The following is a 27,999-nucleotide window of genomic DNA, read 5'->3' on the forward strand; positions in this document are numbered from 1 at the left end:
CCTCAGCTCAGAGAACTCATCATCCTAAGGTGTCATGCTCTAGACTTTCCTTCTCTAAGCCCAACGCCAGTTAGGATCAGCATCAGGTACCACAAAAGCTGTGATAAAACACGGCACAACAACCTGGGGAAAAGGTTTGTTTCATCTTACACTTCCACATCATAATCCATAAGGTGAGGAAGTCAGGGCAGGGACTCAAGGGAACCCGGAGTCGGGAACCAAAGCAGAAGCCACCTAGTTCTCCTTACTGGCTTGCTCAGCCTGTTTTTTTGTACGCCCGGGAGCATCTACACTGGACTCTCCCGGGTCTACCACTAATTAAGAAAATACACAACCATCTTGCCCATGGACCAGTCTAGTGGGAACACTTTATCAATTGTGATGTCTTCTTCCAAATTAACCCTGGCTTTGTATCAAGTTGACATGAAACTAGTCAGCACATCATGTTGACTCTGGAGCATTGAAGGCCATGACGGAGGAGGACACTTGGCAAGGTTAGCTCTGATCCTTTCCTGCACATGTCTTTGGTTACAGTTTCCTCCTGGACCAAAGGAAGACACTATAATCAGTAAATGGATCCCGGTGTAGAACCATTACATTTTCTTATCGCTCTAACCAAATACCTGGCAAGAAACAAGGGAAAGGGGATTTATTTTGGATTATGATTTGAGGATTTAGCCCTCCTGGTAAGGATGGCCCTGTGGCAGTAGGAGCATGCAAGAGCTGTTTTCTCATATCTTAACAGGCCAAGACGCAGAGGCTGTACAGGAAACAGGACACAGCAATAAATCTTCAGCTCCTCCCCCAATCCAATGCTTGTAGGTAGGGCCAACCTCCCAAGGCTGCAACCTCCTCCAACAGCTAAGGTCCAAGTGTTGAAGCACACGAGCCTGTGGGAGCATTTTACAGCTACGCTGAAGCACAGTTTGTGTTCTGTGGACCGTTTGCTGTTCCTTCTTTCTTCTGCTCGGGAAGTGTGTTCTACGACACAGTGACAAAATGTGAGGCAGGGGCTCAAAACCTGCTATTTTTGCCACTAAGAAAGAAGAGTAGAATCAGCTGCTTGAGTGACAGGTGTTTGGCATACATTTTTCATTTGCTCTTGAAGCTAACTGATCTTACAGCTGGGGCTCAAGTGTTCTAACACATGAGCCTGTGAGTAACATGTCACACCCAAGACCATGACACAGTATAACAAGTTACATTCCTTTTCCTGGATACAGACACTGATGCTTAGAAAGAGTAAGGTGACCTGATTAAATGATGCACAGACCATCAAAGACAGACTCCATATCCAGGTCACCCAGTTCTTTCTATGACACAGTCAAGACATAGCAGACATGATACAGCATGCACCTGCAACCAAGTGCACAGAATATCTCTCTCACTCCCTCTCTCTGTCTCTGTCTGTGTGTGTGTGTGTGTGTGTGTGTGTGTGCGTGCATGTGCACACTCATGTAAGTGCACCCATAGATTTAAGTTCCAAGCACAGATACCTGTGAACACAACATGTGTATCAGGATCAAAGTAAAGACCCAAATATCAGCCCTCCAGCACTTCTACCTTTTGTTAGGGACAGGATTTCTTCTGAAAGGGTTATTTGTCCTGTGAGCTTCTAGGGGCCTGTTTGTCTTACTGGGATCACAGGTGCACACTATCATGACTGGCTTTTTTTTTCTTCACTGTTTATTTTATTGAGAAAAGGAAATTAAAAAGTTTCAGCCTCCTCCCAGCCTCCCACTTCCCTCCCCCTCCTCCCACCCCTCTCCCCCTCCCCCCACTCCTCTCCCCCTCCCTCTCCAGTCCAAAGAGCAGTCAGGGTTCCCTGCCCTGTGGAAAGTCCAAGGTCCTCCCCTCTCCGTCCATGTCTAGGAAGGTGAACATCCAAACTGGCTAGGCTCCCACAAAGCCAGCACATGAAGTAGGATCACAGCCCCGTGACATTGTCCTTGGCTTCTCAGCAGCCCTCACTGCTCGCCATGCTCAGAGCATGACTGGCTTTTTATTTGAGTTCTGGGGATCTGAACTCAGATCCTCAGACCTGAAAGACGAGCGCTTGACTAATGAAGCCACCTCCTCATCTCCACCATTTCTGATCCAAGCATCTCTGTATCCAAATCCTGTTCTCCAGGAGGCTCTGCCTGATTCAGCTATCATGAAGAAGCACAACCTTCTGAGCTTCCATACACCTCTCTGAACTGGGATTCCTAGTCTATCCAATGGAGAAATAAGAATCCATATCAAACAGGGAGTACTTTTTAAAGGCAAATAATGTGAAATACAGAACCACAGTGCACATGTTCATAAAACAATATAAATATGAATCACATCCACAAAGATATAAACAGATTGCTAGTACTGCCAGAACCAACAAAGATTTATCAAGAATTTTCTATCCAGCTAGTATAAAACTGGGCATTTTACATATCTGATATCATACAAACTCTTGTAAATAATTGCTATTTATTTCTGTTCTACAAAAAAAGGAAAACACATGCCAATCCCAAAGCTAAAAAGAATGATACAATTATCATATTAGATTGCCTTCATTAAAACAATTTAATACCCTCACTTTACCAATGAGGGACACAAAGCAGAGAGGACAAATGAACAAACGAACTAGAACTTGAATTTAGGTCCTTCTGGTACTCAATAAGGACTCAAGCAACCCAGGATGTGATATTCTCATGTTCACCTCCATGCTGTTAGAAGAAGTGGCATACCCAGGATATTCCGAGTTTAGGCTGAAAACTGTGCCTAAGTCCTGACAGTTAGGAATTGGCATGCCTAGTCACAGGGTTAGGAAGTTTCTGTCCCATGAAGCAGGTAGGTGAGTGTGTGTGTGTGTGTGTGTGTGTGTGTGTGTGTGTGCGCGCCCGCGCATACGGCTCTCACCAGTCTTATGTAACTAATACTCGTCAGTACCGCCTACACGCTTGTGAGATATAAATACGACTTCCTCCACTAAACTGTCAGCGTCTCTATAATTTTGAAAGTGGAGCAGAGCAAAGTGGTGTGTGTCTAGCTAACAGCATCTTCACAATTCTAGGTCTAGGCTATAACTTCCAAATCGTTCTCTTTTGTAACAAGAGGAAAGGAACAGGAGCAAGGAAATGGAGAGCTGAAATTTTTGGTGTAAATTGTTAACTGCAATTGGATAGGATTTTTTTTTTCTCGCCTCAATGCAAAATACCCCTTGGCATAAAAGTACGCATTTTAATGTTTAAGCCTCAAGTTGTAAGTCCACATAAAAAGAAATTGCTGAACCTTTCTCCATTGTGACCGTTGTATACAATCTCTCCTCCTGCTGCTCCTGTTCTTCCTCTTCTTCCTCGTTCTCTTCCTCCACCTCCTCTTCTTCATTCTTCCCTTGGCTTTTTGAGAAAGGACTTTCACTGTAGCCCAAGTGGCCTGGAACCCTATGACCCAGGCTGCCCTCAAATACTTAGAATCATCCTGCTTCTGCCTCTTACATGCTAAGATGACAGAGTTAGGTCGCTATGTCTAACTACATGGTACCTTCTTCCCCCTTCTCCTTTGCCATGTAATTCTAAAATCCTCTTAGGTAAAGGCAGCCCCATAACCAGTAAGGTACAGGTTTATTCTTGGGAGGATAAAGGAGCACTGTTTATTTGAAGCAAACACTTTAGAGTGTCTTTGTTTCTGTCTCTATATTTAGATATAAAGCAGGTTGGGGAGATGATTCTCTGGATAAAATACTTGCCACACAAACGTGAGGACTTGAGTCTGAGTCCCCAGAAGCTCCAGAAATCCAAGCCTGAAAGTTGTGTCTGTAAACCCATTGTTCCTACTGTGAGATGGGAGGCAGAGACAGGACAATCCTTGGAACTTCAAGGGCCAGCTATCCTGATATATGTAGCGACATACAAGAGACCCCCATTTCAAACCAAGTGGAAGATGAAGACACAGACTGAAGGCCGTTCTCTCAACTCCACACATGCATCTGCGCTCCTATACAAAAACACCCAAGCACATACATACACACATGCACATGCACATCATTCAAGTAATAATAATTTAATATAAAATAGATGGAGGGCAAAGAGGAAGGAACCAATTACCCAGGGAGGAAAATTAACCACAGGCATAAGGATGGGTCGATTGAAGGAAGTGAAAATACAAGTCACGTTGCATTAAAGAGGTATTTCCTGCACAGAAGTAGACATAAGCATTGCTAAGATGGAGACAGGAGTGGGGGTGGCCCTGTGGGTGAGGGAGGAGAGGAAGGTGGGTGAGAAGTCTCTGGTGCAACATGGAGGAAGCCGTGTGCTGAGCGTGTAAACGCCCTGTGGTGATAAAAGTCCTCCACGCCCCGCCTAACGGCTATGATTAATTCTGCATCACACTCAATTTGTGGAAAGAACTCTTGAAAAAAGTTGGGACAGTTTGCTTGTGCAAACTGTCAGCATGATGAATGAAATAGGTGTGTGTGAAGGGGGGAAGGGGGAAGACTGCTGACATAAATGTATTGGCTTACACATTTTAGCTCTCCTTAATATCACAGCCTCGTAGACGACGCCGAGGGAAGTGCCAGCTGGGAGATTCGGTTCATTTTCTTAACTGCATAGGTAATCTTCAGAATACAATAAAACAGATTATAGAAAAGCTGAGATAATCTAATTCCTTCATAATTGTCTCTCTTCATCAATTCAATAATAGGTAACGGTGATAATGGGTATTTATAGTGTGTCCCGGAAAAATGGCCTTTGGGTTCCTAACCTAATATAATAAACAGATAATTCAAATAAAAAGACAGTACAGGCCAGTGGGAACAAGGGGAAGAGGCCAAGAAAGGCAAAAAAATCCATACTCTACTTAAAGATATTAATAAAACAAAGAGGGGCCTGCTCCCTTTCCTAATGAATGAAAAATGCATTTAATTTAATCCGTTTACTTTGAGAAATTATTTACTTGCGCTTTCCCTCACACTGGAGCTCTGGCCACTCCTGGAATTGATCATCTCTGCAAGTCACAGAAATCAGCAATCAGTTGAGCAGGGTGGTTCAGACCACATTTGCCTCTCCCAAGCACGCGTAGGCTCCCTACTTTCATTAGGTGGCCTCAGAAAACTCTGGTACCCCATTAGGAATAATCCTTGTCCTTTGGGAAGGGGACAGTCCTAGCATGTACAACGCCTGGATTTATTAATCTACTAGCTTTGGCAATAATTCTGATTCAAGAAAAGATTTAAATAAAACATATAATAAAAAAACTTCCCGTTATTGATGCCATCAGCATTTGGTTTGGTTTGGGCCTCCGTTGTAACATGGTTTGAAGCTCTGTGTCACTATCTAATAATCTATTTCATTTTATTTTTTGTTTCTATTTTTGCTTTGAGACAGGGTCTCACTATGTAGACCAGGCTGGCCTCATGCTCACAGAGATCAACCTGCCTCTGCCTGTCAAGTGCCAGCATAGCCAGCTTTATGGTTATTTTGGTACCTGAGAGTATTCCATAGAATACCATCTAGAGAATCGTTCTACCACTGGCAAATGTTTCAATAAGGATTACTAACTATAATTAGAGCAATCACAAAGACATCCAGTCATGGGCCAGATGGCAGGATAGTAATAAAGTTCTGAGATGGTTAACGTGCAGAATAATGGCTTAAAGAAAAAGAATCGTATGGATGAAAAGCGTTCTACAATAGCTGATCTAGTCTTAATGGTGTTCCAGAAAAATAATTGTATGATTGTATTGCTTTAAAGCTCCACATTTTACATACTGGAGAGTCTCATATGGAAGAAGAAATTCATTCTTCTATTTTTTTTTGGTCTCTTTTACACTGTTATATTCATTCAGGATTATTTTGAAAATAACAACGGGAAAATAGAACCTGCAAAATAATAGCAGCTATTTATTGGGGAGATGGTACATTCTCTAAATGGCATTTGCAGTCTCTATCTTTCCAGGGATAAACGTTCTTATTTTCGCAATTGTCCACTATGCAGGGTCTCCTTCCCGAAGTGGCATGGAGCTGTTCTTTGTTCTGTCGTGTGCACAGTGTGGAGACAGAGGTGTGCTGCCTGGATGGAGGCAGCAGAGCCCACTGTTACCCACTTCCCTGCTCCTTGGAAAGAGGCAGTGTCACGGTAGCAAGGTCGAGCCACACACACACATGCACGCATGCGCGCGTGCATACACAGACATATACAAATACACACCCATCAAATACTGCCACATGAATTTAGTACACATGGAGTCTAGGGTGTACTTTCCATAGTGAAGAAATCCACTTGAGAAACTAGGTCATTTGATTCGTACTGACATTTCAATTCTAAGATTGGTCTTCAAAATTAAGGCTTCACCTCCTCTCAATGGCCATCTCTAAAATTCTTTAGTGGCCAATGAGAAAAAGAACAAGGAAGGCCAGTGTTCCTGTTTGCTCTAGGGTAGAAATACATGGTACCCATTCTGTTCATGTCTCCAAATGACATGAAGCAACTACCCATAGCAGCGAACATCCTAGCACCACAGTATCCTTCCGACATGGGCCAGACGCTTCAAAAGGCTTTGTTCTTTATTCTCACAGAAAGCTCGTGAGCGGTGCTGTGTGTATGGATGGTTTATCCATATAGTCAGAGAAGCTTGAACTAAACAACCTACCCAAGTTCCACAGTACCTCCATAGTGAAGCCAGGATTCAGGACAGGTCACAGAACCCGGGTATTTAGTGGCTGTGTTCTCCTCATTTCAACATCTGTGCCTGCCTGGACACTTCCCTTCTTTGCCATGGATTATAAATACTTTTTTAAATCATTCTTGGGAAAGCAATCTGGGGCTTAAGGAACTGCGTGTTGTATAAGGTAACTGAGCCATTGCATAGGCTTCCGAGATGGTCTAGCCTGAAAACAGGACACTCTCCTTGGAGAATCCACAAGACCAAGTAGAAAAATTAATTAGCAGATCTACCTTTTATATTTTCTGGAATTGTTCACACAAAAATAATTTGCAAAGATCTGTGTCCTGCTGACTCGACATCATTCTGACCTGTTACACATGGGCTACTGATCTTTATAGAAGGGCTCAGGTCTTGGAACATGGAAATGAGCTGAGACAGGATGGAGCGCACTGTTAGGGATTAGCTCAGATCAGACTTCCATGATGGACACAGCTGAGATGTGTCCACCCGAAGGACACAGAGAATCTTATGATCCCAGAATGGATTCCTAAAGCCCCTGAGCCTACACTGTCTCCACAAGAATGTGGGGGAGCTTCTGTCACCGTGGAAGCCCAGAATGTTATTTTACTGACTTTCTGCTTGATACAATCTTTTAACCTTGGGTATTTTAGACTCCTGTATCCACTGCGGAATTCTCAAAGCCGCACTTTGCACGGGGAGCTGATTTCGGGTTTGTTTTATTTCTGGAGACTAAGGTGGGGAAGGCACAGATCAGAGAGCCACAGCTCATTGTTTGGGGTACTTGTTCTCCTGTTGACCACATCCTTTCTCCTGAGCCAAACGCAGGGGTGGGACTCTGATGCCCCTTCACAGTAAGGGTCCCCGCCATTAGAGACATGAAAGAGAAGTCAAAGTAAATACCCTGTCTCCTGTTCAAAGTCTCCCCTTCCCTTTGTCCGTCTGAAGCACGTCTACAGGGGCCAGTGCGCTTTCCCTCCATTGTCTCTCTCACCAAAGAGGCCCATGTCCCCATAAGTCGATTATGGAGGGGAGGGGGGAAAGCTCGCAAGGCAAAGACAGGGAAGCAAAAGCATGAAAGGCCCCGCAAACTCTAAGAACACTGACACGCTGCTATGCCAGAAAGCAAGGCCGGGAACAATTGCTATTTGAAAAGACAAAGGTTACAGTGGGGGGAATGTGAAGATGTGGGCATTTTTCAGGTAAGAAAGGCCAGAACGGGCTCAGAAACCAGTTGTTTATTGTTCGCTTTGTTGGGTTTTTTTTTTTTTAATTATTATTTTTGGAACACTGGGCTAGAAAAGCCATTGAGTGCTTGGAGCTTAATGAACTCTTATGGGAGCTTGGAAGATAACGCTGAGGGAGATGTGGACTGTGGGGACGTTACTCATGAGGTTTCAGAAAGTAGCAAGGATGTAATTAATAATTGGACTATGGACCATTTGTGTTATATTTTGGCTAAGAATTGTGGTCGCTGGTGATGTGCAGTTGAAGAAGCAGCTGTGGTTGTCAAAAAGGTGTAATTCCTCTGAGGGGAACACTGGACTTCACTAGTGGATGCTGGTCATCAGGGGCTAAACAATCAGTCACAATTGATAGAAGGTCAGCATCATTTCTGAAGAGTCTTCTGGGAAGTGCTTCCTCAGGGTCAGCCCACAGAGCTGTGGTCCAACGGGGCAGGGCTGCGTCTCAAGCTGGTAGCTGAACACGGCAGTGTACAAAGGTCACCCACCCAGCACTGATTTGGAAGGTGTCAGAGTTGCACGATGGAGGAGGGGTGTGTGTGCGTGTGTGTGTGTGTGTGTGTGTGTGTGTGTGTGTGTGTGATGTCTGGCTGTGAGTCTTTGTGTATATTTTAGGAAGTTTCTACTGTAATATGTGTTCCTATACTATCCCGCAAATAGCCCTTAATTTTAGCTGTCTCCTTGTATTCTCTTCAACAATCTCCTACCCCATCTCCTTTTCCACTTGATCATCCAACTCCCGCCAACCCATCCATCCATAATTTCCTATTCTGTCTCTCTCTTCTAATGAGATCTGTCTGTACTCTCCAGTCCCTTACTCTATGCCTGCCTTTTTAGGTTCTGTGGACTTTAGCTTTGTTATCAGTAACTGAAAGGCTAATATGCACATATAAGTTAATACATACCATATTTGTCTTTCTGGATCTGAGGTATCTTACTCAGGATGATTGATTTTTCTAGTTCCACCTATTTGCCTGAAAATTCCATGACTTTATTTCTTTAATGGCTAAGTAATACTCCACTGTATAAACACACCATATTTTCTTTAGCCATCCTTCTGTTGAGGGACATCTAGGTTGTTTACAATTTCTGGATATTATGAATAAAATAGCAATGAATACGTATGAGCAAGTGTCTTGTAGTAGGATGAAATGTCCTTTGGGTACATGCCCAAAAGTGGTATAAGTGAATTTTGAGGTAGATGGTTCCCGTCCTCCTTGGGAACCTCCACACTGACTGTGCAAGTTTGCACTCCCACCAGCAGTGGGTAAGTATTCCCCTTATTTCATATCCTGGTCTGGTTATTTTTATGCCCAGGTCTTCCTTTTTGCAATTACAGGATATATAACTTGTTTTTATTTTTATAAAAGGTTTTAGACTTTTAAAGAGACGTTAAACTTCTAAAGTATTGGAATTTTTAAATGCTATGGAACTTTTAACTGCAGACTGTGTTTATAGTGTGATATTAACATAAGGGATAAGAAAGAAAAGGTTATGGTTTAACAGTGATGTGTTGGTGTTGACAAGGGATGGAGTGTCTTGGTTTGGTTAGGCTTAATTGTCAACTTGACACAGCCTAAATCATATGAAAGGAGAAGCCTCAATTGAGGAACTGCCTAGATCAGGCTGTGACCATATCTGTGAGGAATTGTACTGTGTGATGTTTTACTCTTTTGACTTTTTGAGGGGTCCACCACCCAGCATCCAAATAAATCACACATAAAGGCTTATTATTAGTTATGAATGCCCAACCCTAGCTTGGCTTGTTTCTTCCCAGCTTTTCTTAACCTGACCAGCTTTTGCCTCTGTGTGGTAGGAGGCTGCTTGCTCGTTCCTGGATGCCCATCTTTCTCTATTTCTGTATATCTTTCTTTCCTTCTTACTCTGTGGTTTATCGGGTGGCTGGCTCGACATCCTCCCCTCCATGTTCTCTTGCTGCTAGTTCTTTTCTCCCAGATTTCTCCTTCTATTTATTCTCTCTGCCTGCCAGCTCCACCTGCCCTTGCTCCTGCCTTGCTATTGGCCATTTATCTCTTTATTAGGACCATCAGGTGTTTTAGACAGGCACAGTAACACAGCTTCACAGAGTTAAGCAAAGGCAGCGTAAACAAAAGTCACACACCTAAAAATAATATTCCCCAACAGAATTGTCTTGATTGTTGATTGATGCAAGATGGGCCAGCCCACCATGGGCAGATGGTCCTGGACTTTATTGAAAAGAAAGAAAGAAAGAAAGAAAGAAAGAAAGAAAGAAAGAAAGAAAGAAAGAAAGAAAGAAAGAAAGAAAGAAAGAAAGAAAAATCTAGGTAAGCATGAGTCCATGAGAGAGTCAGAGAGCAAGCCAACAAGTAGCATTCCTCCATGGTTTCTTCTCCATGGTCCGGCTTGGGTTCTTGCCTTGACTTACATCAGTGATGGACTGGGACCATGTTTCTTTTGATTCGAGTGCTTTATCACAGCAGCAGAATGAAACTAGAACATCATTTGATGCCTTCTTCCCTCCATGGCTGTGTTCAAGTCTCTCCTCTGTAGGGTCTCCCTTTGCCATTGGATTCAATATTGTGACCTTTCCCAGACTGCCTTGTTTCAGCACTGCCTAATTACCATCTGACATATTCTCTACTTCATGCATTTATACACCACCCTCATTCTCCAAGATACAAACTCCATGAAGATGGGCATTTTCTTTGTATGTCTGTCTGCCTGGCTTCTTCACTATCATTGTTCCGGAGTGTAAACTGGTTTCTAACTATGGTAATCATTGTGTAAGCATTTGTGAACCAGTGAATGAGTAGATGGGCACCGTCCTCTGCTCATGAGGACTCTTGAGATATTCAGCAGGAAGAGCTAGTTCTCAGCTTTGTTATGTTTTGAAGCTAGCTGGTGGGTCTATGGATTACACACTCCAGGGAGGGATGGCAGCCAGGAAGATGAGAACAGTCTTTTAGAGGTAGTAATTGTGCCTAAGGTCTAAGACAGTGGTTCTCAACCTTCCTAATGCTGCAACCCTTTGACACAGTTCCTCACATAGCGGCTAAAATTATATCATTGCAGCTGGGTGATAGTGGCACACACTTTTAATCTCAGCACTTAGGAGGCAGAGGCAGATGAATCTCTGTCCAGGACAGGCTCCAAAGCTACACAGAGAATCCCTGTCTCAAAAAAAAAAATTCATTGGTACTTCTTAACTGTAATTGTGCTACTGTTATGAATCATAATGTAAATATTTCATATGCAGAATATCTGATATACAACCTGCACACACAAAGGGATCGTGACCCACAGGTTGAAAACTACTGGACTAAGGGATCATTTCTCCTTGGATTAATATTATAAATTTTCATTTGAGCAGGAGCCATCCAGAAAATATGCAACCTCTGCTTCTGAGAGGAAGGTCTTTAGAGTCTCACCTCCTACTCTTCCTGACTGCTAACATCACAAATATCTGCAGAAATCTGAAGAGAATAGGCAAGATATTCAGCCATGAAATACATTCTGCCATTTTCTTTTCCTTGTGATACTAATTAAATCTCATTTATAAATCTGATGATATGATGGTGAGCTTGCAAGCTGACTGAGAGAGGAGGGAGGGAAACAAACCCTGGCCATTGGAGGGCATGTTTCAGGTGCTAACACATCAGACCGCACCTGGAGTGGGGAGCAGGCCCTGCAGACACTGCTGAGGCCCAGAGATGCACCTTTGTGTGGACAGCAGGGGGTAGAAGTGTAGGAGTGGAACCCAGAGGACAAAGAGGTTTGTCTCATGTGGTTTCTTCTAGATACAATTATCTGAGACTCAAAGCACAGAGCTAAGCCTTTCTTTTAGCAAACCCAAACTGCTTCTTGTCACCTGCCATTTGCTCAACACTGAGAGAATGTTTTAAAAATAAGTAAACAAAAACAAAACCTTCCCAGAAACAATTGTTACTGCATCAGTTGACACGTGGGCAGGCACAGCCTCTACCCACCAGCTTTCGAGGGCATTGATATGTCTCACTGAGAGAAAATTTCTGTCTTATGAGACTTCATTCTGCAATTACCATAATCTCCATTCTCCAGAGGCTGTGTCTGGTGAAGTGGATTAGTGCCCGAGCCTTTGGGGGGTCTCCAGAGAGGAGAGTTGAAATCTTGAGCTTAGGTCATAAGTAAAGATGAAGGGGGCTGGTCTAGCAGCTTATCCCCTTTGGGGAGCAATGAAAGGCACTGTGAGTTATGATTATTAATCTTGTTCAGAAGAAGCCCAGCCAGAAGTGTGGAAAGTTGATCCTCATCCAAAGAGGCTGGCACAGCCCACGGAAACCCTGACTCCTTGAATTCAGTCTGGGCCTTTTCAGACACAATGGGAGTTTTCTTTTCTTTTTCTTTTGTTCTTTTCTTCCTTTCTTTTTTCCCCCAAAAGAAATCATGGTATGATGGTTTGTTCACTGGTAAAGAAAAATGTGTGATTTAGCAGAATGGCCCATTTGTGCTCAAGTCATTTAACAGCTACAAAGTAGCCTGTAATTCTCAGCACACGCCCCTTCTCTCCCGACAGGTGTACTTCTATTGGATCTGCCGGGATGCCGGGGCATTTGAGTGGTTTGCAGATCTGTTACTTTCACTGGAAACACGGATGAGTGAGCGAGGGAAGGCTCACTTGCTGAGTTACCATATATTCCTTACTAGCTGGGACGAAAACCAGGTATCAGTAAAATCCAGGCTCTCCAATACTGCCGCCCTTCTCAAAAAGAACCCATTTCGACAATGAACTGCTGGCTTATCAGGCAGAACCAAAAAAACTCTTCTAAAGTTCCTAAAAAGGGAGAGAAGAACAAAATCAAACTAGACTGGAAAAAACTAGTTAAGATGTAGCAATAAAGACCTCTAGCTATCTTACTGTGGAACAGAAAAGATAAACACTTTGGGCAATAAACAACAACCCAGATATTAGGAATCTTAAGGTTCGAATTTATCATTTTAAGAGTGGCATCGGTGACTGTCACTAATTGGCTATATCATCTGTTGAATTCCTAATTGGTTCTGATTCTATGCTGCTCAGAGTAAAACAGAAAAGATTCCCTGTTGCTTCTATCTGGCCTTTCATACTGAAAAGCATGTGAGCCGGAAAATTACTATGGACTCATGATTTGCATAGAGAATTCTCTCTGTTAAGGGATTCTGAGGAAGCAGGTACCTGAAGTTGAGATGACCTTCTGCTTAGGCAGAGTTCTGAAAGTCGTTATGGTAATATAGTATAAAGATTGAGCTTGGCCAAGATGGTGTGTCAACCCCCTGACAATTCCAATACTGATTGAAAAAGAAAAACTATCACAGTCAGTGTTTAAATGACTACTGCACCAGAATTCAGTTGGACTCCTGGTGTAGGAGCTCCTTCTGTCTGTGTGTTGCTTTCATCAGTTAATGAATAGAGAAACTGCCTTGGCCTAGATGATAGGGCAGAACTTAGGTAGACAGGGAAGATAGAACTGAACGCTGGGAGGAAGAAAGGCAGAGTAGGAGAGAGACACCATGGAGCCACCAGAGACAGACGTGCCGCATCTTTCCCGGTAAGCTACTGTTACATGGTGATATACAGATTAATAGAAATGGGTTAAATCAAGATGTGAGAGTTAGCCAATAAGAGGCTAGAGATAATGGGCCAAGCAGTGTTTTAATTAATACAGTTCCTGTGTGGTTATTTCGGGGCTTAAGCTAGCCTGGCAGCCGATACGAACAATCAGGCCCTCTCTCCAGCAACAGACTCCCCAAACATTGGGGCTAACAAAGCCGTTATTCTAGGTTATGAAATACGTACTTTAAATGGTGCTTTCTCTAGATGATATGTAGATGGTATCATTGATATCAAATGAGATATATATAGATATAGATATAGATATCTTTAAGGAAAATATGTTTAAGCGAAGGGGCTATGTACCAGTCCCAAATTTACAAATGGTTGCTCTATGTGTTTTGTGAATGCTCTCTCTCTCTCTTTTTCTTTCTCTCTCTCTCTCTCTCTCTCTCTCTCTCTCTCTCTCTCAACTTCACTGTAACTTGGCTCTATGCTTCTATAAGTGAGCAAGACTCTGGTTTAAATTCAAAAAGTGTTATGAATTTTTATGGTCTTAATTCCAGTTTTCCTTAAATATTCAACCCTCTGAGATAATTTGAATTGTACCTTTCTTGGGAACCAGGCTTGACAGATCTTAATGGATTAAATAGTGTTAATTATGTCTTCCAAAGAAACATTTTTGCTACTCAAGTGGGATTCTTGACTGATGACCCATTTGGTAAAGCACAGACATGGCTTTTGTCTCTAACTTCCCAGACCCTTGCTTGCTCTTCCACTTGCAAGGCAAACTGATCCAAAGTGCCCACTTAGCCAATCCCTGTCTCTTGGGATTTATGAGACTCGGGTTCTCTAAACAGAACTCCTAAGTGGATTTTGGGACAGCACAACCCTGCCCTGCCATATCTTTGCCCCTTTCAGGACTAAGATATAAAATACACTTTTTTTTTCCTAAATGAAAGTAAAATTGACAGTTTCTTAAATTTTCCTGTGGCATGTCAGAAACCCTTCACACTTCCAGATTTTGAGCAGGAAATCAGTGATCTCCACATAGGAAAAGAAACCGTTGGTGTATTCTGTCAGCGACTCAGGCACCCAGAGGCTGTCTTAGAAAGAGCCAATTCTTACACTGAATCCAACAACCTCAAAGTGGCAAATTGACAAGAACAGAAGGGACAGATGGGAGCGGTATTATGAAGGGCAACTCCAAAGAGTTTGAGATTAATTGAACAGTGGGTTGAGAAATATGGAACAGTTATAATTCCAAATGTTTGAACACCAGAGATTGGGCGTTCCCACAGAAGGAAGGAAGGAAGGCCTTTCTCTCCCCATGAGAGAAAGCTGTAATGTCTTAACAAGTACTTTAGGGACCTCCTTAGCCTGACCTCTTTCTAGGCAAGCCTCATTCTTTTCCTATTGTCCCAGAGCTGTTGACTGATGGATGCTCATGCATCCTGCTGTGTTCAAGGCCTTTGCTCCTGGTGGTTCCTCTCTCTGACACGTCAGTCCAGATCCCTCTTCCATTTCCCCATCTTCATGCCGCACGAAGTCCTATTCCCAAACCCTTTTGCAACATGAGCACTGTTCCCTAAGGTCAGTCTCGCTGGCTGCAAATCCCTGTAGTCTGGCATTCTGAAGGCCAGTCTGCCCCTGTCCACTGGTCTGTCAGGGCAGCCACTCTGGCATGAATGTGAACCTCTGGGGCACAGGCTGCCTTCTTAGACTAGGAAAAGAACCCTACATGCAAGTCATCTTCAAAGCGGGAAGCCGCGGCATGAGCAGAGCGCAGCAGGGCTGTAATCCAAACTGCCGTGGCTCTCAAGAGTTAGAAGGTGAGAAAAGCATTGGCATGGGAGCTCCAGGGGTGGCAATGGTTCCCAGGGATGGTGCAGAGCACACATACCTGAATTGGGAAAAACAAGGTAACGTCTAGGATTCACAAGGGCTAAAGCCGATGATCGTACTTTTGTACATGGCTATAAGGATTAGTGTGCCCCAGGCTCTTATTTACAGGCCTCTAACTATACAATGACTGGGTGAATTCACTGGATCTGAAGCCAGTCACTTACACTGTTCCATCCGGACCCCTTACTCTTCCATCATAAGCATCCTACCATCAAGTATATCCCCTCAGCTCTCAAGGCCTACTAATATATAGTTGGCTCTCCATCTCTTTGAGCTCTACCTATGTATAGTCAACCAACTGAGGACTGGAAATATTTGAAAATAAATATATCTGCACTGAAAAAAATATATATATATAATCCTTATTTCTTTACATTATTCCCTAAACAATACAGGACAGAGAATATTTACCAAGTTGTTGTTATGGCTTTATAGACCAAAAATATTATTTGATATTTATGAGAGGGTGTGTGTAGGTTAGACACAAGTATAACCTCGGCAGGTTTGAGCCTCTGCAGACTTTGGTATCTAGGGCATGGGGGAGGCAGTTTTAAAAATCTGGAATGGCTATCAACCATATCACCACAGTAGGCATATCCTATTATAAGACCCAATCTCCTCCTGGGTATTTCATGGTACTTTAGCCTGGAAATGCCTGTCTCAAGTCCCCTGGATTTAATATTCAATGAATGGGGACAGTGGGAGGATATTGAGTCTTGAGGCATTTGGCAGAAATAAAGCTAACTTGTTCAGGGTTTGTTCCCTTAACCACACTGTCCGTATGACTCTCATCCTTCCCAGGCTGTCTTTGTACAGGGCAGCATCTTGTCCCAACAAGAATAAATACAAAGACAGACGAGACATGACACTTGGCCTAAAGCACAACATTGGAGGATCTGCTAATAAAGCATTCCGAGCCATGTTTAAAATATTTTAAACATACAAATGATGATAGTGAGCTCATCATTTGTTTATAGATGGTTCTTATGGTTGTTTTTTAATGTCAACTGATACTATTTTTTTTTTAATTTAGGCTTTTCACATAGCTTTACACTGGGATGAAAGCCTGGATGTGGTTACAGGCTTAAGGCAGAAGACCTTTTATGGGAGACCCAACTGGAATGATGAGTTCAAGAAGATTGCTTACAATCACCCCAGGTGAGCAAAACCCCTTTCCTTTGCCTGCCAGGATCCCCCCAAAAGTTCAGACAAGTTGTCCCTGGGAAGAAAAGTTAATCTGCAATGAGAGCTGATAATCTTGGTCCGAGTTAAAATATCTAGCTTAGAAAATGTGACCATGGCTGTCTCATATTTCAGGAACCACAAACCTCTGTTTAACTGCCTGAAAAGACTCAGACAATTATCGATTATACTGAAAGATCTTCACACTTAACCTCAATTTAAAGATGGTATTTCTTAAACAGCATATGCCTTCAAAAAAAAATCTTTTGAGCACAGTTAGTCTCTAATTACCCAACTAGAGAATTCAACTCTATCCAGCTCTACAGAGTGTCTAGCACGTCTAACAGAAAAGCAAAAGGTTTTCTCAGACAAAGCAGGGATTTGGCATGATGCTAAAGGACCCAGGTCTAGAGTGGCTGTCCTGGCTCTCCCATCCCCGCTGGTGTGCCTGGGTCATCTACATACCCAGCACTGGGTCAGTCTCCTCTAAAATATGTAAATGACAGTGCTTGCCCACAGGGCTTCTGCAACAGAAAAACAAGCGGAGCCTCTAAAGCACCTGAAACAGCAACCTTTCATGGCTGCCATTGCATGGTTTCCATCTATTTAATTGTTATTACTATTATCACAGCTATATAGCAAACTTTAATGCATGGAGGGCCTTGGATTGGGGGCCCAAGACTAGAGTACAACCTATGACTCCTGATTACAGAAGCTTCTATCTTTGTGACCTTGGACAAGGTAGTTTATTTTAGCTTTGTTCTTAGAGCAAATGTTAAGCTCGGGGAAACAAACTCATGCTCAGTATTGTATTCTTAAGTCAACACATGCAATGTTGGAGAGCTTGGTAAAGTATAACTCACTGAGACAGAGAGTTATCCCTTCCTGCCACTAGGTCATTCTCTGTCCTGACCTTTCTCACCTACTCCATGCATTCATACTGTCTTCCTATTTGAGGAAAGACTACAGGGGAGTAGAGAAGTGTGCCATATGGGCAACTAGAAACAAGAAAGGGTCAAGGCCCTGAGTCAAGGGATATTGTTCCTGTCATGAGTCAGGGGCCAGTGAGTGGGACAAAAGGATAAAAGAGGAAGAATGCCAAAAAGGTGGCATTTAGGTCAGGGGACAGCATAAGACTTTGAATATGATGCCCAGAGGAAAACCACTTAGAGGTATAAGCCCAAGACTGACATGGGATCACCCTTGTTGCTTAAGAAAACAGACTGTAGTGAGCCTAGGATGGAGGTAGAGAGCGCAGGAGGCAGTCGTGAAAAGCAGTTTGATTCTGAACATTTTCTGGAGGCGTGAATTGTTGATGGACTGAGCCATGACCCAAGGTAGAAGGAACCCCCGCTCATTAGCATGGAGATGACTGTAAAAATTACTGTGTAGCAGACAAGGGCTATGGGAAGTTTCATTTTTGATGTCTTGCTTAAGATACTTAAGCATGCAAATGTCTAAAAGGTGAGGCATGAGGCAGGATTTCAGGTAAGAACTTTAGCTGAGGGTATCAGCGTGTAAACTGTATGTGGAGGCACAACAGTAGAAGAGGTAACCAGAAGAGAATAGCAAGAGTCCCAAGATCCATTATAGCCAGGGGGTGAGAAACCATAATCTCTATGTGTGCATTACAAAGGTTGATAAACATTGCTCTTATCTACCTTAGCAATCAAGCCACTTAGGGCTTCTGGTTTTTCATCTGTTCCCTTTATCTGTACATTAAAACCCTGTTTCTGACCACTTCTCTATCCTCCATGATTGCCCGTGCATTTTCGCACTGGTCTTCCTTCCTAGGAGCCCTGCTTCATTAAGCTCTCTGTAGTTTCCTAGTGCCTTATTCTGCTCTGTGGAATTCTTTTATGGTAAATGCAAATCGTCTTTTGGTCAGTTCATCTCCTTTTCATATTTTTTCTTATATTCTCTTTGTACCAGAACCTCGCCATTCTATCTTTATTGGCCACCTCTGTGTCTGCCTAACTTTGTTGAGCCTGCTATTTTGACAGGCATCGGGTGAGGAGAGGAAGAGAGGAAGGAGTGATCAGGTCGCATTCAAGGCTCATGAGCATCCAACCACAGTATCTTTGGTCCATGTGAAGTCACTCTGGCTTCTGCTGCCCCATGTGCTGTGAGATAGACCCCTGCAAACTGAGAGTACAGCTTGTGCTCTGACAGTCTGCCAGGGAAGCTTTGGGAGACACAATTAATAAAAACTCAGGGTTAGAAATCGGGGTTCAAACTGAAGTCCCGAAAAGCAAAACAGCCAGCCACTCACTGGCTCTTACCTCAACCTCAATCCGAAAATGGCGATCCTGCCTCCAGAAATCTCAGAATGATACTGAGCCTGAGAGCTGTCTCCTCCTGTTTTATAATCTTTCCTAGGGCTGGGATTAAAGGCATGCACTGCCTGGTTTCTATGGCAACTAGTGTGGTACTGGCATTAAAGGTGTGTGTTACCACTGCCTAATCTGTAAGACTGACCAGTAGGGTTGTTTTTCTCTTCAATATTCAGGCAAGCTTTATTTATTAAAATACAAACAAAATACTGCTATAGACACCCAATACAAGAACGTTCTGTGAGTGGCTCAAAACTGCTGAGCATGTGGCAGAGGAAAGAAATGAGTAGAAAAACTGCCTCGGTCTAAAAGGGGCAGATTGCTGACAAGGAAGTCAGGAGACAGCTTCACTTCTAACAACAAAGTCAAGGGAAGGAGGATCCGTTGCACAATGTGGCGACCTAGCTTGTCCTCCACAGGCTCAGCTTCAGGTGCCTCGTTTGAGCTGCCGTGGCGCTGGGAACTGTTCCGTGTCATCTCAGCCTGGCACTCACTTGTTTACTGTGCTTCTTGTCTTGGCTCTTGATGGTAGCCAGCTTTAAATCTGGTGCCGGAGCACCACCTGTCTCCAAACATGGGCCAGCATCCCAGCAACTCTGGCTCAGGGGGCTCAGAACTCAGGTCCTCTCAGCCCCAACCCAACAATGGGCGCTGGGTCTCAAACTCTCAAACCTCTCTCAACCCTGAGAGAAATGCACCTTACCTTACACCTACCTATCCAGTTCTTGTCCAGAGAAAATGAAATAATTTCATTTGCAATTCTCTTAAAAAGCTTATGTGTAGAAACCATCTTGTTATATGCTCATAGGTAAAGCCTAGATGGTTTTGTTTCTATTTCTTCATTTGGGAGGGGAAATAACATTTTGGACAAATCCATCCCTTTAGTTTTTATTGATCACAAAATGAATTTTCCACTCCCTGGCTCCAGGTGTGTGAGAGATGAGGGAAATGCCCTGCACACAGATAGGTAGAGGCCAGAGGACAACCATAAGTGCCAGGCCTTAGGCACACACCCCTAGGTTTTTTTGGACAGGGTCTCTTCTTACTAGCCAAGAGCCCCGTTTTTCATGTATATCAGGGTGGCTGGCTGACCAATGGGCCCCAAAGATTCATCTGTCTTCACCTTCTCAGCAACTGGGGTAAACAAGCACTGGTTCTTTCCATTTGGACTCTGGCAAGTATGAGATCTCTCCATGGCCTATCCTCACATTGCAAGCTTTTGGAACAAATACCTTTAAATTCACGGAGATAGTAACCTCAGGCTTTAGTATGATTGGCGTGCATTAATATTGCATTGTGTTTCTCATTGTTACGTTATAAAGTTTGCAGCCCAATGGAGAAGGACGTTCGAGTCAGTTCATTAAATTATCTCTCTTCACTTGGAAGCTGTGAGCCAGAAACACAGAATGTCAAGAAGTCAAAGGCAACACCAGCCTTACACAAACTCTGCTCAGAAAATGCTGTTCTGTAGAGCCAAGAAGTGTCCTTGTCCGATGTTTGTAGTGACTGGGGAGTTGAGGACAGTTCTATCTAAGCTGGGAAAACTGTGACCACTTTCATTTTCCCTGTCACGGTTGTCAGGGACATGTTCCCCCTATGCCAGATCCCACCCACGCCCCCATCAGAGCACACGGTTCCCCTTACTGGCTAGCAGCATTTCTCAGCATGGTAGCTGTGCAAACTCTCTTTCTCTGGTGCATGACGTTGTGTCTTCCAGGGCAGACAAGACCCCAGGAGTTAAGTCACTTCAGAACCAAGACATTACTGCCTATCTCCTACCTTAAAATAATAATAAAAAAAAAAAAGATTTAATATCAGATTTGTAAAGTTTGAGACTCTGGAACACACTGGCGTATTAAATAGCTTCAAGCATCAATATAATTAATATTAGATAAATCCATGCAAAATCAATCATTGTATCATCTCTGGAATACCAGGTCCCTGGGACATGGCAAATCTCCAGTGTGAAGCTTAACAGCACCCTTCTAGAAGACTTTTAAAATGACCTCCTGAAAATAATTTTTTTGTTTTTCTTCTTTGTAAAAGGAGATTTATGCTTAATGAAGCTTTTAATGAAGAAATCACAGAAGGAGAATGCCAATAAAATCTAATTTTTAAACAAGAAAATCTAATATTGAGAAGTATTGCAATGTGCTGGCCTTTGTCCAGATAGAAATGAATACACAATTCAATCACTGCTCTGCACAAAGGACAAAGTAGCATTAATTTTCTTCAAGACGGTTATTAGAGAGATAAACAGTATGTTCTCCCCTGATTATGTCATGGAGATGTTTGTTCCCAAGCCCACTTGGCTACCCTCACAAGACAGGCTTGTCCTGCCATTAGCTGGTATCTTTTGGCAAGATGGGTCAGGAAGAATTGCTGGATTTGTTAGTGGCCTCAGAAAAGATTCTTTGTTCTCAAGAGCCTTTGAAGTAGGCTCTCAGCCATTGCTATTCACCAGCACAAAGGTAGGCATTCTTAGCGCAAACCCTTGTAATCACATTTACCTGTTCAAGCAAAGCTAGAGTTTGCTCCTGTCCTAAGAAAGAGTTGAATCAAAAGAACCGAGGGGAGAGGAGGCAAAAAAAAAAAAATTTACAGAACATGAAAAACAGCACCAAAAATAAAGCTCGAAGGGAAGCAGATCAAAGCGGATCGAGCGAGTTCCAAAGGAGCCAGAAAATTGTGAAAATAACGGTAATAGAGAAACAAATTGATGGCATCAAAATGAATACAAATGAGGAACAGAAGAGGCCATTTTAAAATAGATCAAAGACTAGAAGCAGAAAGCAGCAAAGTATATTCTGCTGTTTTTATCTGTAATTAATTTTGGTAATTATATCAGTTGATTTACAAAAAAAAATGAGTATAGTTCTAAAAGACAATCACAAATAGCAAACGAGTATGTATTTAAAGAGGTCATTTCTTGCTATGCCCAAACTCTCCGGCATGTGATAATTGCCAATTACTTCAATTATCCAAATGCAGAAAAGTATTCCACGCACACAAAGCAAGTCGCCCTCCCGTTGAAGTACAGCGGGCTAATGATGCCTGCATTGACATCTAGGACTATAGAAATGTGTTTCGTACAAAAATGGAAGCTGTGTTTCATTTTCTGTAAGCAACCTCAATAAGCTGCCAACCTCTAGACAAGTGTTCAGAAATCAGGAAATCATTTTCCAGAAGACAGGCAGAGTGAAAATAAATATAGCTTTGTCATATCTCGCTATTTTTTTGACAAACACACATTGTACATCTACTCACCCTTGTGGGTCTGTGGCTCAGCTGTTGCTAGTTAATTGACTAAGAGGTTTTTCCACGGGGCTTCAGTCTTTGATCTTATGCTTCAGAAAATATTTATAGTTTGTTGCTCTTGACTTATCTGCTATTATCTTCGCCGTACCTTATAGGTGTGAACTTTATGTAATTAATTACCACACAAACTTCCAAGATTTTCCCAGTTTTCAAAAGTTCAATAGGAATGATTCCTTAATAATGAAGGGAGAAGAACAAAGAAGATTGTCATCTTGTGTTAGAACAGAGGAATCAACCCAGACATGACAAAGGTATCAATGATGGGGACATCTAAGCCATATAACATGAATATATTTTAGACTCCCATTCTTTTCAGAAATGTAAAAAATACCTTTTTACTAAATTGAGTAAATGTGTCCATCTGGAATCACATTTGCTTGTGTGCACACCCTTCAATTCTCATTTGTACATGCATATGTGCAAAAATGTTGTTCCGTGGTATTTTTAGGAAATTAGCATTCTGATTATAGAATACAAGGTCCTTTATCTAACAGGGTATCCTAAACATTCATTATATGGCGAAAATGCTCGGAACACTCAAAGAAATAAATTCAAATATAAATCTAGCACACAATAAATTATAGCTTTATAAGAACAGTAAAGCCACCATCATGGATGATAGAAAATCACCCCCATACCTAAATGTTTCCTTTTCCACCAGAGGGCATCTAGCTCACTGGTTATAGCCTAGTAAAAATTCAATGAAAATTACTAGACTTGTTTGTTGTAGGAGGACTAAGTATATAAGTAAATAGTCTAGGTTTATTACTCGGCAAACTTACTTTGATGACTTTATTCCAGCAAACTAACAGTTATGGGAACATTTTTTGGTTATTTCTATCTTTACATGCCTTAGTGGAAGAGGTATAAAGAAAAAGACAGGATGAAGAAAAATTGTTCTCTGGAATCCAATACTATGAGTCAATTATCCTCCTCCTCTTCCTCCTTCTCTTCCACCTCCTTCCTACCTCCTCCCCACTAAGCTTTAATCTCTCATATCTACTGGTAAGCATGAACAAGCAAAAGGATGATGAGGTAGGGGAAACAGAGACACACCGCCCTACGTGTCAAAAGAGACAGCTGCTGGAAGGTGGAACAGAGAAGAGGCACACGGTGTTTTGTTAGTGATTTCTACAGCTCCAGATGAACAACTCAGTAATGAGAACGCTGCGTTCATCGCTTCTCTTATCCCATGACCAAATACCTAACAAGAAGCAACTCAGAGAGGAAGAGCTTAATCAGGTAGCTAGTTTGCGGATGCGGTCCGTCATGGCGGCAGGAAAAGGAGGTGCTTGCTCACATTGCACCCACGGTCAGGAAGCGCAAGATGATGAATGTCTCCGCTAGCTTTCTCCTTTGCATTCAGGCTGAAACCCCAGCCCATTCAGGGAGTCATCCCTCCTGCTCAGTTAACTTTCTCTGAAAATTCTCTCAGACCTCCCCCGGAGGTGTATCTTCTAGGTGATTCTAAATCAAGTTGACAGTCAAGATTGACCACTGTACACTCTGAGAGATTCAGTGCAGATGGCTGCTGGGCATTGCCTGGGTCGCAAAGGGAGAGAGCTGGCCGGCACAACTATCATCTGTAGTTATGAGAAAGATGGTGTTGTATAAAGTATAATTATGTGATAAATCATTTGGAGGCATTTCTAATGAAAAACATTCACTGGGAAAGATTACCCAGAACTTGTGTGTCCACCGTCTGAAGCAGTTTGTAGCTCTTGGTCCTAAGCCCTCATAAATTTGAAGGGAGCTTCTGTTTATCGATTTTATTTGCAGAACACACTCAGGGTATAAAGTAATTTGATTTTTTTTTAAAACAGGGTTTAGGGTCTGCCCCAACAGGGTTATAACTTACTAAGCATAAAAACCAACACATAAAAACAAACATACAATTTAAAGAGAAAGGGGCTCGTGCCAGCCGAATCTGCGAATCTGGAGAGGTGGTGGGAAAGCTCCCAGGCACACCCACACTCCCGTCTCTCTGCTGGGCTGAAATCTCCTGGTGGGTGATATTTTGGATGCCTCTCATGCATGGCGTTGCTCAACTGTTTTGAGAAAGGGAAAAAACACATAAATCCCACAGAGGAGAACGTGGTGGTTGTTTAACAAGTACAAGGGGTAGGCAGAGGGGAAAGATCCTTCTCTGCCATTTGCCAGAGCTCAGAATAATTATGGGAATGCGAACCATTTTTCTCAGCCTCTGTGAAATCTGTGCTTCTCCCATCAAAAACAGCCACTCAGCCTGGTCGATGCTGCTAATGTTAGCCTTGATCCAGCCCCACACGTGTGGGCAAGCTTTGCAGCTTGCAGGCTGTAAACTGGAGGAGAACGGCGTCTAGTGTTTTTATGTTTCTTTTGCACAGATTCTTCTTTTTTAACGCTAAGCAATTGTGGATAATTAAATTTTTATTGAAGAATTTTTTTCTTTAGCAATCCCATTAGGGCTTTGCTGAATTTGTCCATTGCCTCATAAAAGGGGGAAAAAAACCTGCCACATCTGTGCCTTAACCATTCTGTGCATATTTTCTCAGCTCCATGGTTTATGGGATGCATTCATGACCAGGAAACCCCATACTTGGTGTCATAAATGCCAAGGTTGGTAAAATCAAGGTGAAGATTATGCCTTGCATGGGGACAGCAATGAGAAAAAGGAGATGGTGAAGGACTGACCTCTAGGTCACAGCCACAGGGTAGATAATGAATGGCCTTTGTCAGACTTTCTGGTGTTTGCATAACCACCACAGCTATGGACCCCGAGTACAGGAACTTCTGGACTCTGCTGTGCAGTGCAATTGACACGGCTTCAAAGAGGCGCGAGGGCTGGGAGTCACTGGGAAGACCAGTGGTACACCTGGCAGGCCACAATCAGAACGCTTTGAAATGGGGTCCTAAAGCCAGAGCGTCAAAGGACACCACAGGCTTCTTGAATAGCGGTTGTGGCTACAAACGAAAGGGCGGTCACAACCTGTTTGGAATAAGCCAGTGGCAACCTCTGGTACATTCGCATTAACGGGAGAAATATCACCACCCATGAAAAGGAATGCAAGGGTTCCTCTGGGCATCGTGCCCAAAGCAGAGCTGGGACTCCTGACCTTTTTCACTCAGCTGTTTCTGTCCACACCTCTAAAGACCAACCCACTTCATTCTCTATGAGCCTCTGTGTTCACACCCCACTTCCCATCTTCTGTTCATCTCTGTGGAACGAGGGAAACTCTGCAGACATGCATACTACTGATATCTGAGGACTAACAGCTACAGAGACCACCCTGGACCAAGCACAGGGCCAAGGCACGGCCTGCCATGCGTCATTTCATCCTCAGAGAGAATCTGGGAGTGCAGAGGAGACCCTGAGAGGAAAAGGTCTCAAATGCTCCAGATTACATACATGAAGCAATAGGGCTTTGGGGAGATAATTAAAATATCCAACACTTGCGACAGTCGAACGATGAAAACATCAACCTCCTTAAATGATCCCCTTTCTAGTTCCATAAACACCTGAAAATCGTCTCAAGTCAAATTATTCAGTACAAAACATTTTTTGAAAAAAAAATATTTTCACAAATTAAGTCATGGGAAGGATACCTTTGAAAGTGGCACTTGGACATTTTAAATATATTTTCTTTTGTAAATGAAAGCATTTGGTAAATTGCTTTGAAGCTAGCTGGAAAGGTGATTAAACCATCACCTTCTAACATGGGCGGCATGGTCCGGGAGCATGCTGTTCAAACAGGGCTCTGATACATGGCCGAGAATCGTGCTACTGTATAAGCCAGGAGGAGGAGAGCTACACCGACACCAACAAAAGCCAGGTGGAAGGAACAGAGGCAGAAGAAATGGGCTGGCCCTGAATCTGAAGAATTTCTCTGAGGCAGTATGGCTCATAGAACCATCTGCCTCAATATTACCTGGCTTCTTACCAAACATACTCTTCATGGATCCCAGCCAAAGAATCTGCAATTTAACAATCTGCCTAATGATTTTATACACAGTAATATGGGTACTTTGGATCGAAACTTGAGTAACTCCTTCAGCGTATGCTGGAGACTAAGGAAAGAAGGTGCAGAGCAGAAGAATCTGGAAGACAAGGGAGGAAAACTGTGGCCTTTGTACTTTCCAATAGGGGTTGGCATGTCCCGAATTCAAGAGACAATATGAACCCCTGAACCAGTGCCTGTTTATACAGGGGCAGGGTCACAAGGGACAGGAGCGCTCTCGTGATACAAAGCACCGCTGTGTCTTCCGCACTGGTTTCTGAAAGGCAAGGGTCAGAGATTGCAATGTTTGGGAAACCTCGTCTTCAACAGTGCTTTGTCCCTTCCCTGTCTTCATTTAAACCGTCTTTGCAAATTGAATTCTAGTAGGAGAAATAAATCAAGCTGTTATGACTTTAATATAAATTTTATTATCTATAAAAATGGCAAGGTTGGACAAGACGTTAGTCATAAATGACCCTTTTGAAAGATTTTTTTGAATATACTGTCTTATTTTTCTTTCATTAAAACACACAATGTAATTGTTGCCTATTTTTACATATGCCAGACCTCCAGCCCTGTCCAAGACCATGTAGGCAATAATCAACATGGCCATTTATTCATTCCTTCAGCAAAGGTATAATCTTTTTCTACTTACACCAGGACTGAGGCTGAGAAAACGGAGTCAACAGTCCTGATCCTTCTGTGAGGGAATTTACACAATATCCACAGATCCAAAAAGATGCTGATTAAGTTCACTGTATCCTAAACCCCTGTGCTATTTGCACAGTTCCCTCCGGCCTCTCTCCTCTTGGGTCCCTGGCTCCTGTGATTCTGGGAATCACAGGGCTCTGGGAATCTTGGCAGGAGCAATGTGCTGGAAGCAGGAAGGATGCTAAGAAAAGAGGAAGTGGACACAGACAAGAAGATAAATAAATAACCTTGCCACCATGTCTGCTTCCTAATTGCTAGGCCTGTCATGGCTTCCTGCTGGTCTTGCCTGGGTAACACTCTCCTTTTCTTGCCGTAACTGCAGCAGCAGCATTGGTGTGTTCTTCTGTGGACCCAAGGCCGTGTCGAAGACTCTTCAAAAGATGTGCCGTTTGTATTCCTCAGCGGACCCTCGGGGTGTTCATTTCTACTACAACAAGGAAAGCTTCTAGATGCTGGAGGTAAACTGAATGTGCAGCACAAGCGGCTGCAATCAAAGAGATCACGAGTCGGGAGATTTTATTCCCAAAGGGCCAAACAGCAATCATTTTAGCTTTATGAATAGTATGGGTTTAGCCTAATCTGCTCAACACTGTGGTTCCAAGATGCTAAAGTAGCCACAAATAAGAACACATCACAACAGGCTAGCTGAGTTCATTTATCATCAGAATTTACTTAAAGCCACTGAAGGTGAATGTCATATAATATTTTCTCCCATGGAATTTGTATTTTTGATCATTTAAAAATGTAAAAGTCGGGGTTGGGCATATAGGTGAGTGGCCAAGCACTGAACTAAAATGTGGACATCGTGGGTGTTTAAATGTAAAACGTGGGCCAGATCAGGCCTGTGAAATGTAGACACAATGTTAATCAAACCATGGTTATAACTGGGTAGAACCTCTGGCGTTTTTCTACCTTGTACGACAGACACATTAAAAACTAAATTTCGTGTTTGCTTTTCTCTTTTTCCTTTCTTCCTTCCTTCCTAATTTCCTTCTCCCTCTCTTTTAACAAACAGTTATAGCTCAACTCAACTTCCATCCCATAAAACAGCTGAGACTGTTCTTTTATTTTCACCGATTTAGCCTTTCCACGCTATGGTGCTGGTTGCAAAGCTCACATC

The 27,999-nt window shown here is 42.9% G+C and overlaps 1 protein-coding gene across 1 annotated transcript in view; it reads left to right on the forward strand.

Moving 5' to 3' along the window:
• Positions 1–27,328, forward strand: part of Nox3 (NADPH oxidase 3) — a 61,108-nt gene extending 33,780 nt beyond the window's left edge. Inside the window, exons 11-13 of the mRNA XM_005363410.2 lie at positions 12,440–12,586; positions 16,392–16,516; positions 27,202–27,328. Coding sequence (XP_005363467.1) covers positions 12,440–12,586; positions 16,392–16,516; positions 27,202–27,328 — 399 coding nt within the window. The remainder of the gene's footprint in view (positions 1–12,439; positions 12,587–16,391; positions 16,517–27,201) is intronic.
• The last annotated feature ends 671 nt before the right edge of the window (positions 27,329–27,999 follow it).

This window comes from Microtus ochrogaster, linkage group LG9 (assembly GCF_000317375.1).
Source record: "Microtus ochrogaster isolate Prairie Vole_2 linkage group LG9, MicOch1.0, whole genome shotgun sequence".
NCBI lineage: Eukaryota > Metazoa > Chordata > Mammalia > Rodentia > Cricetidae > Microtus > Microtus ochrogaster.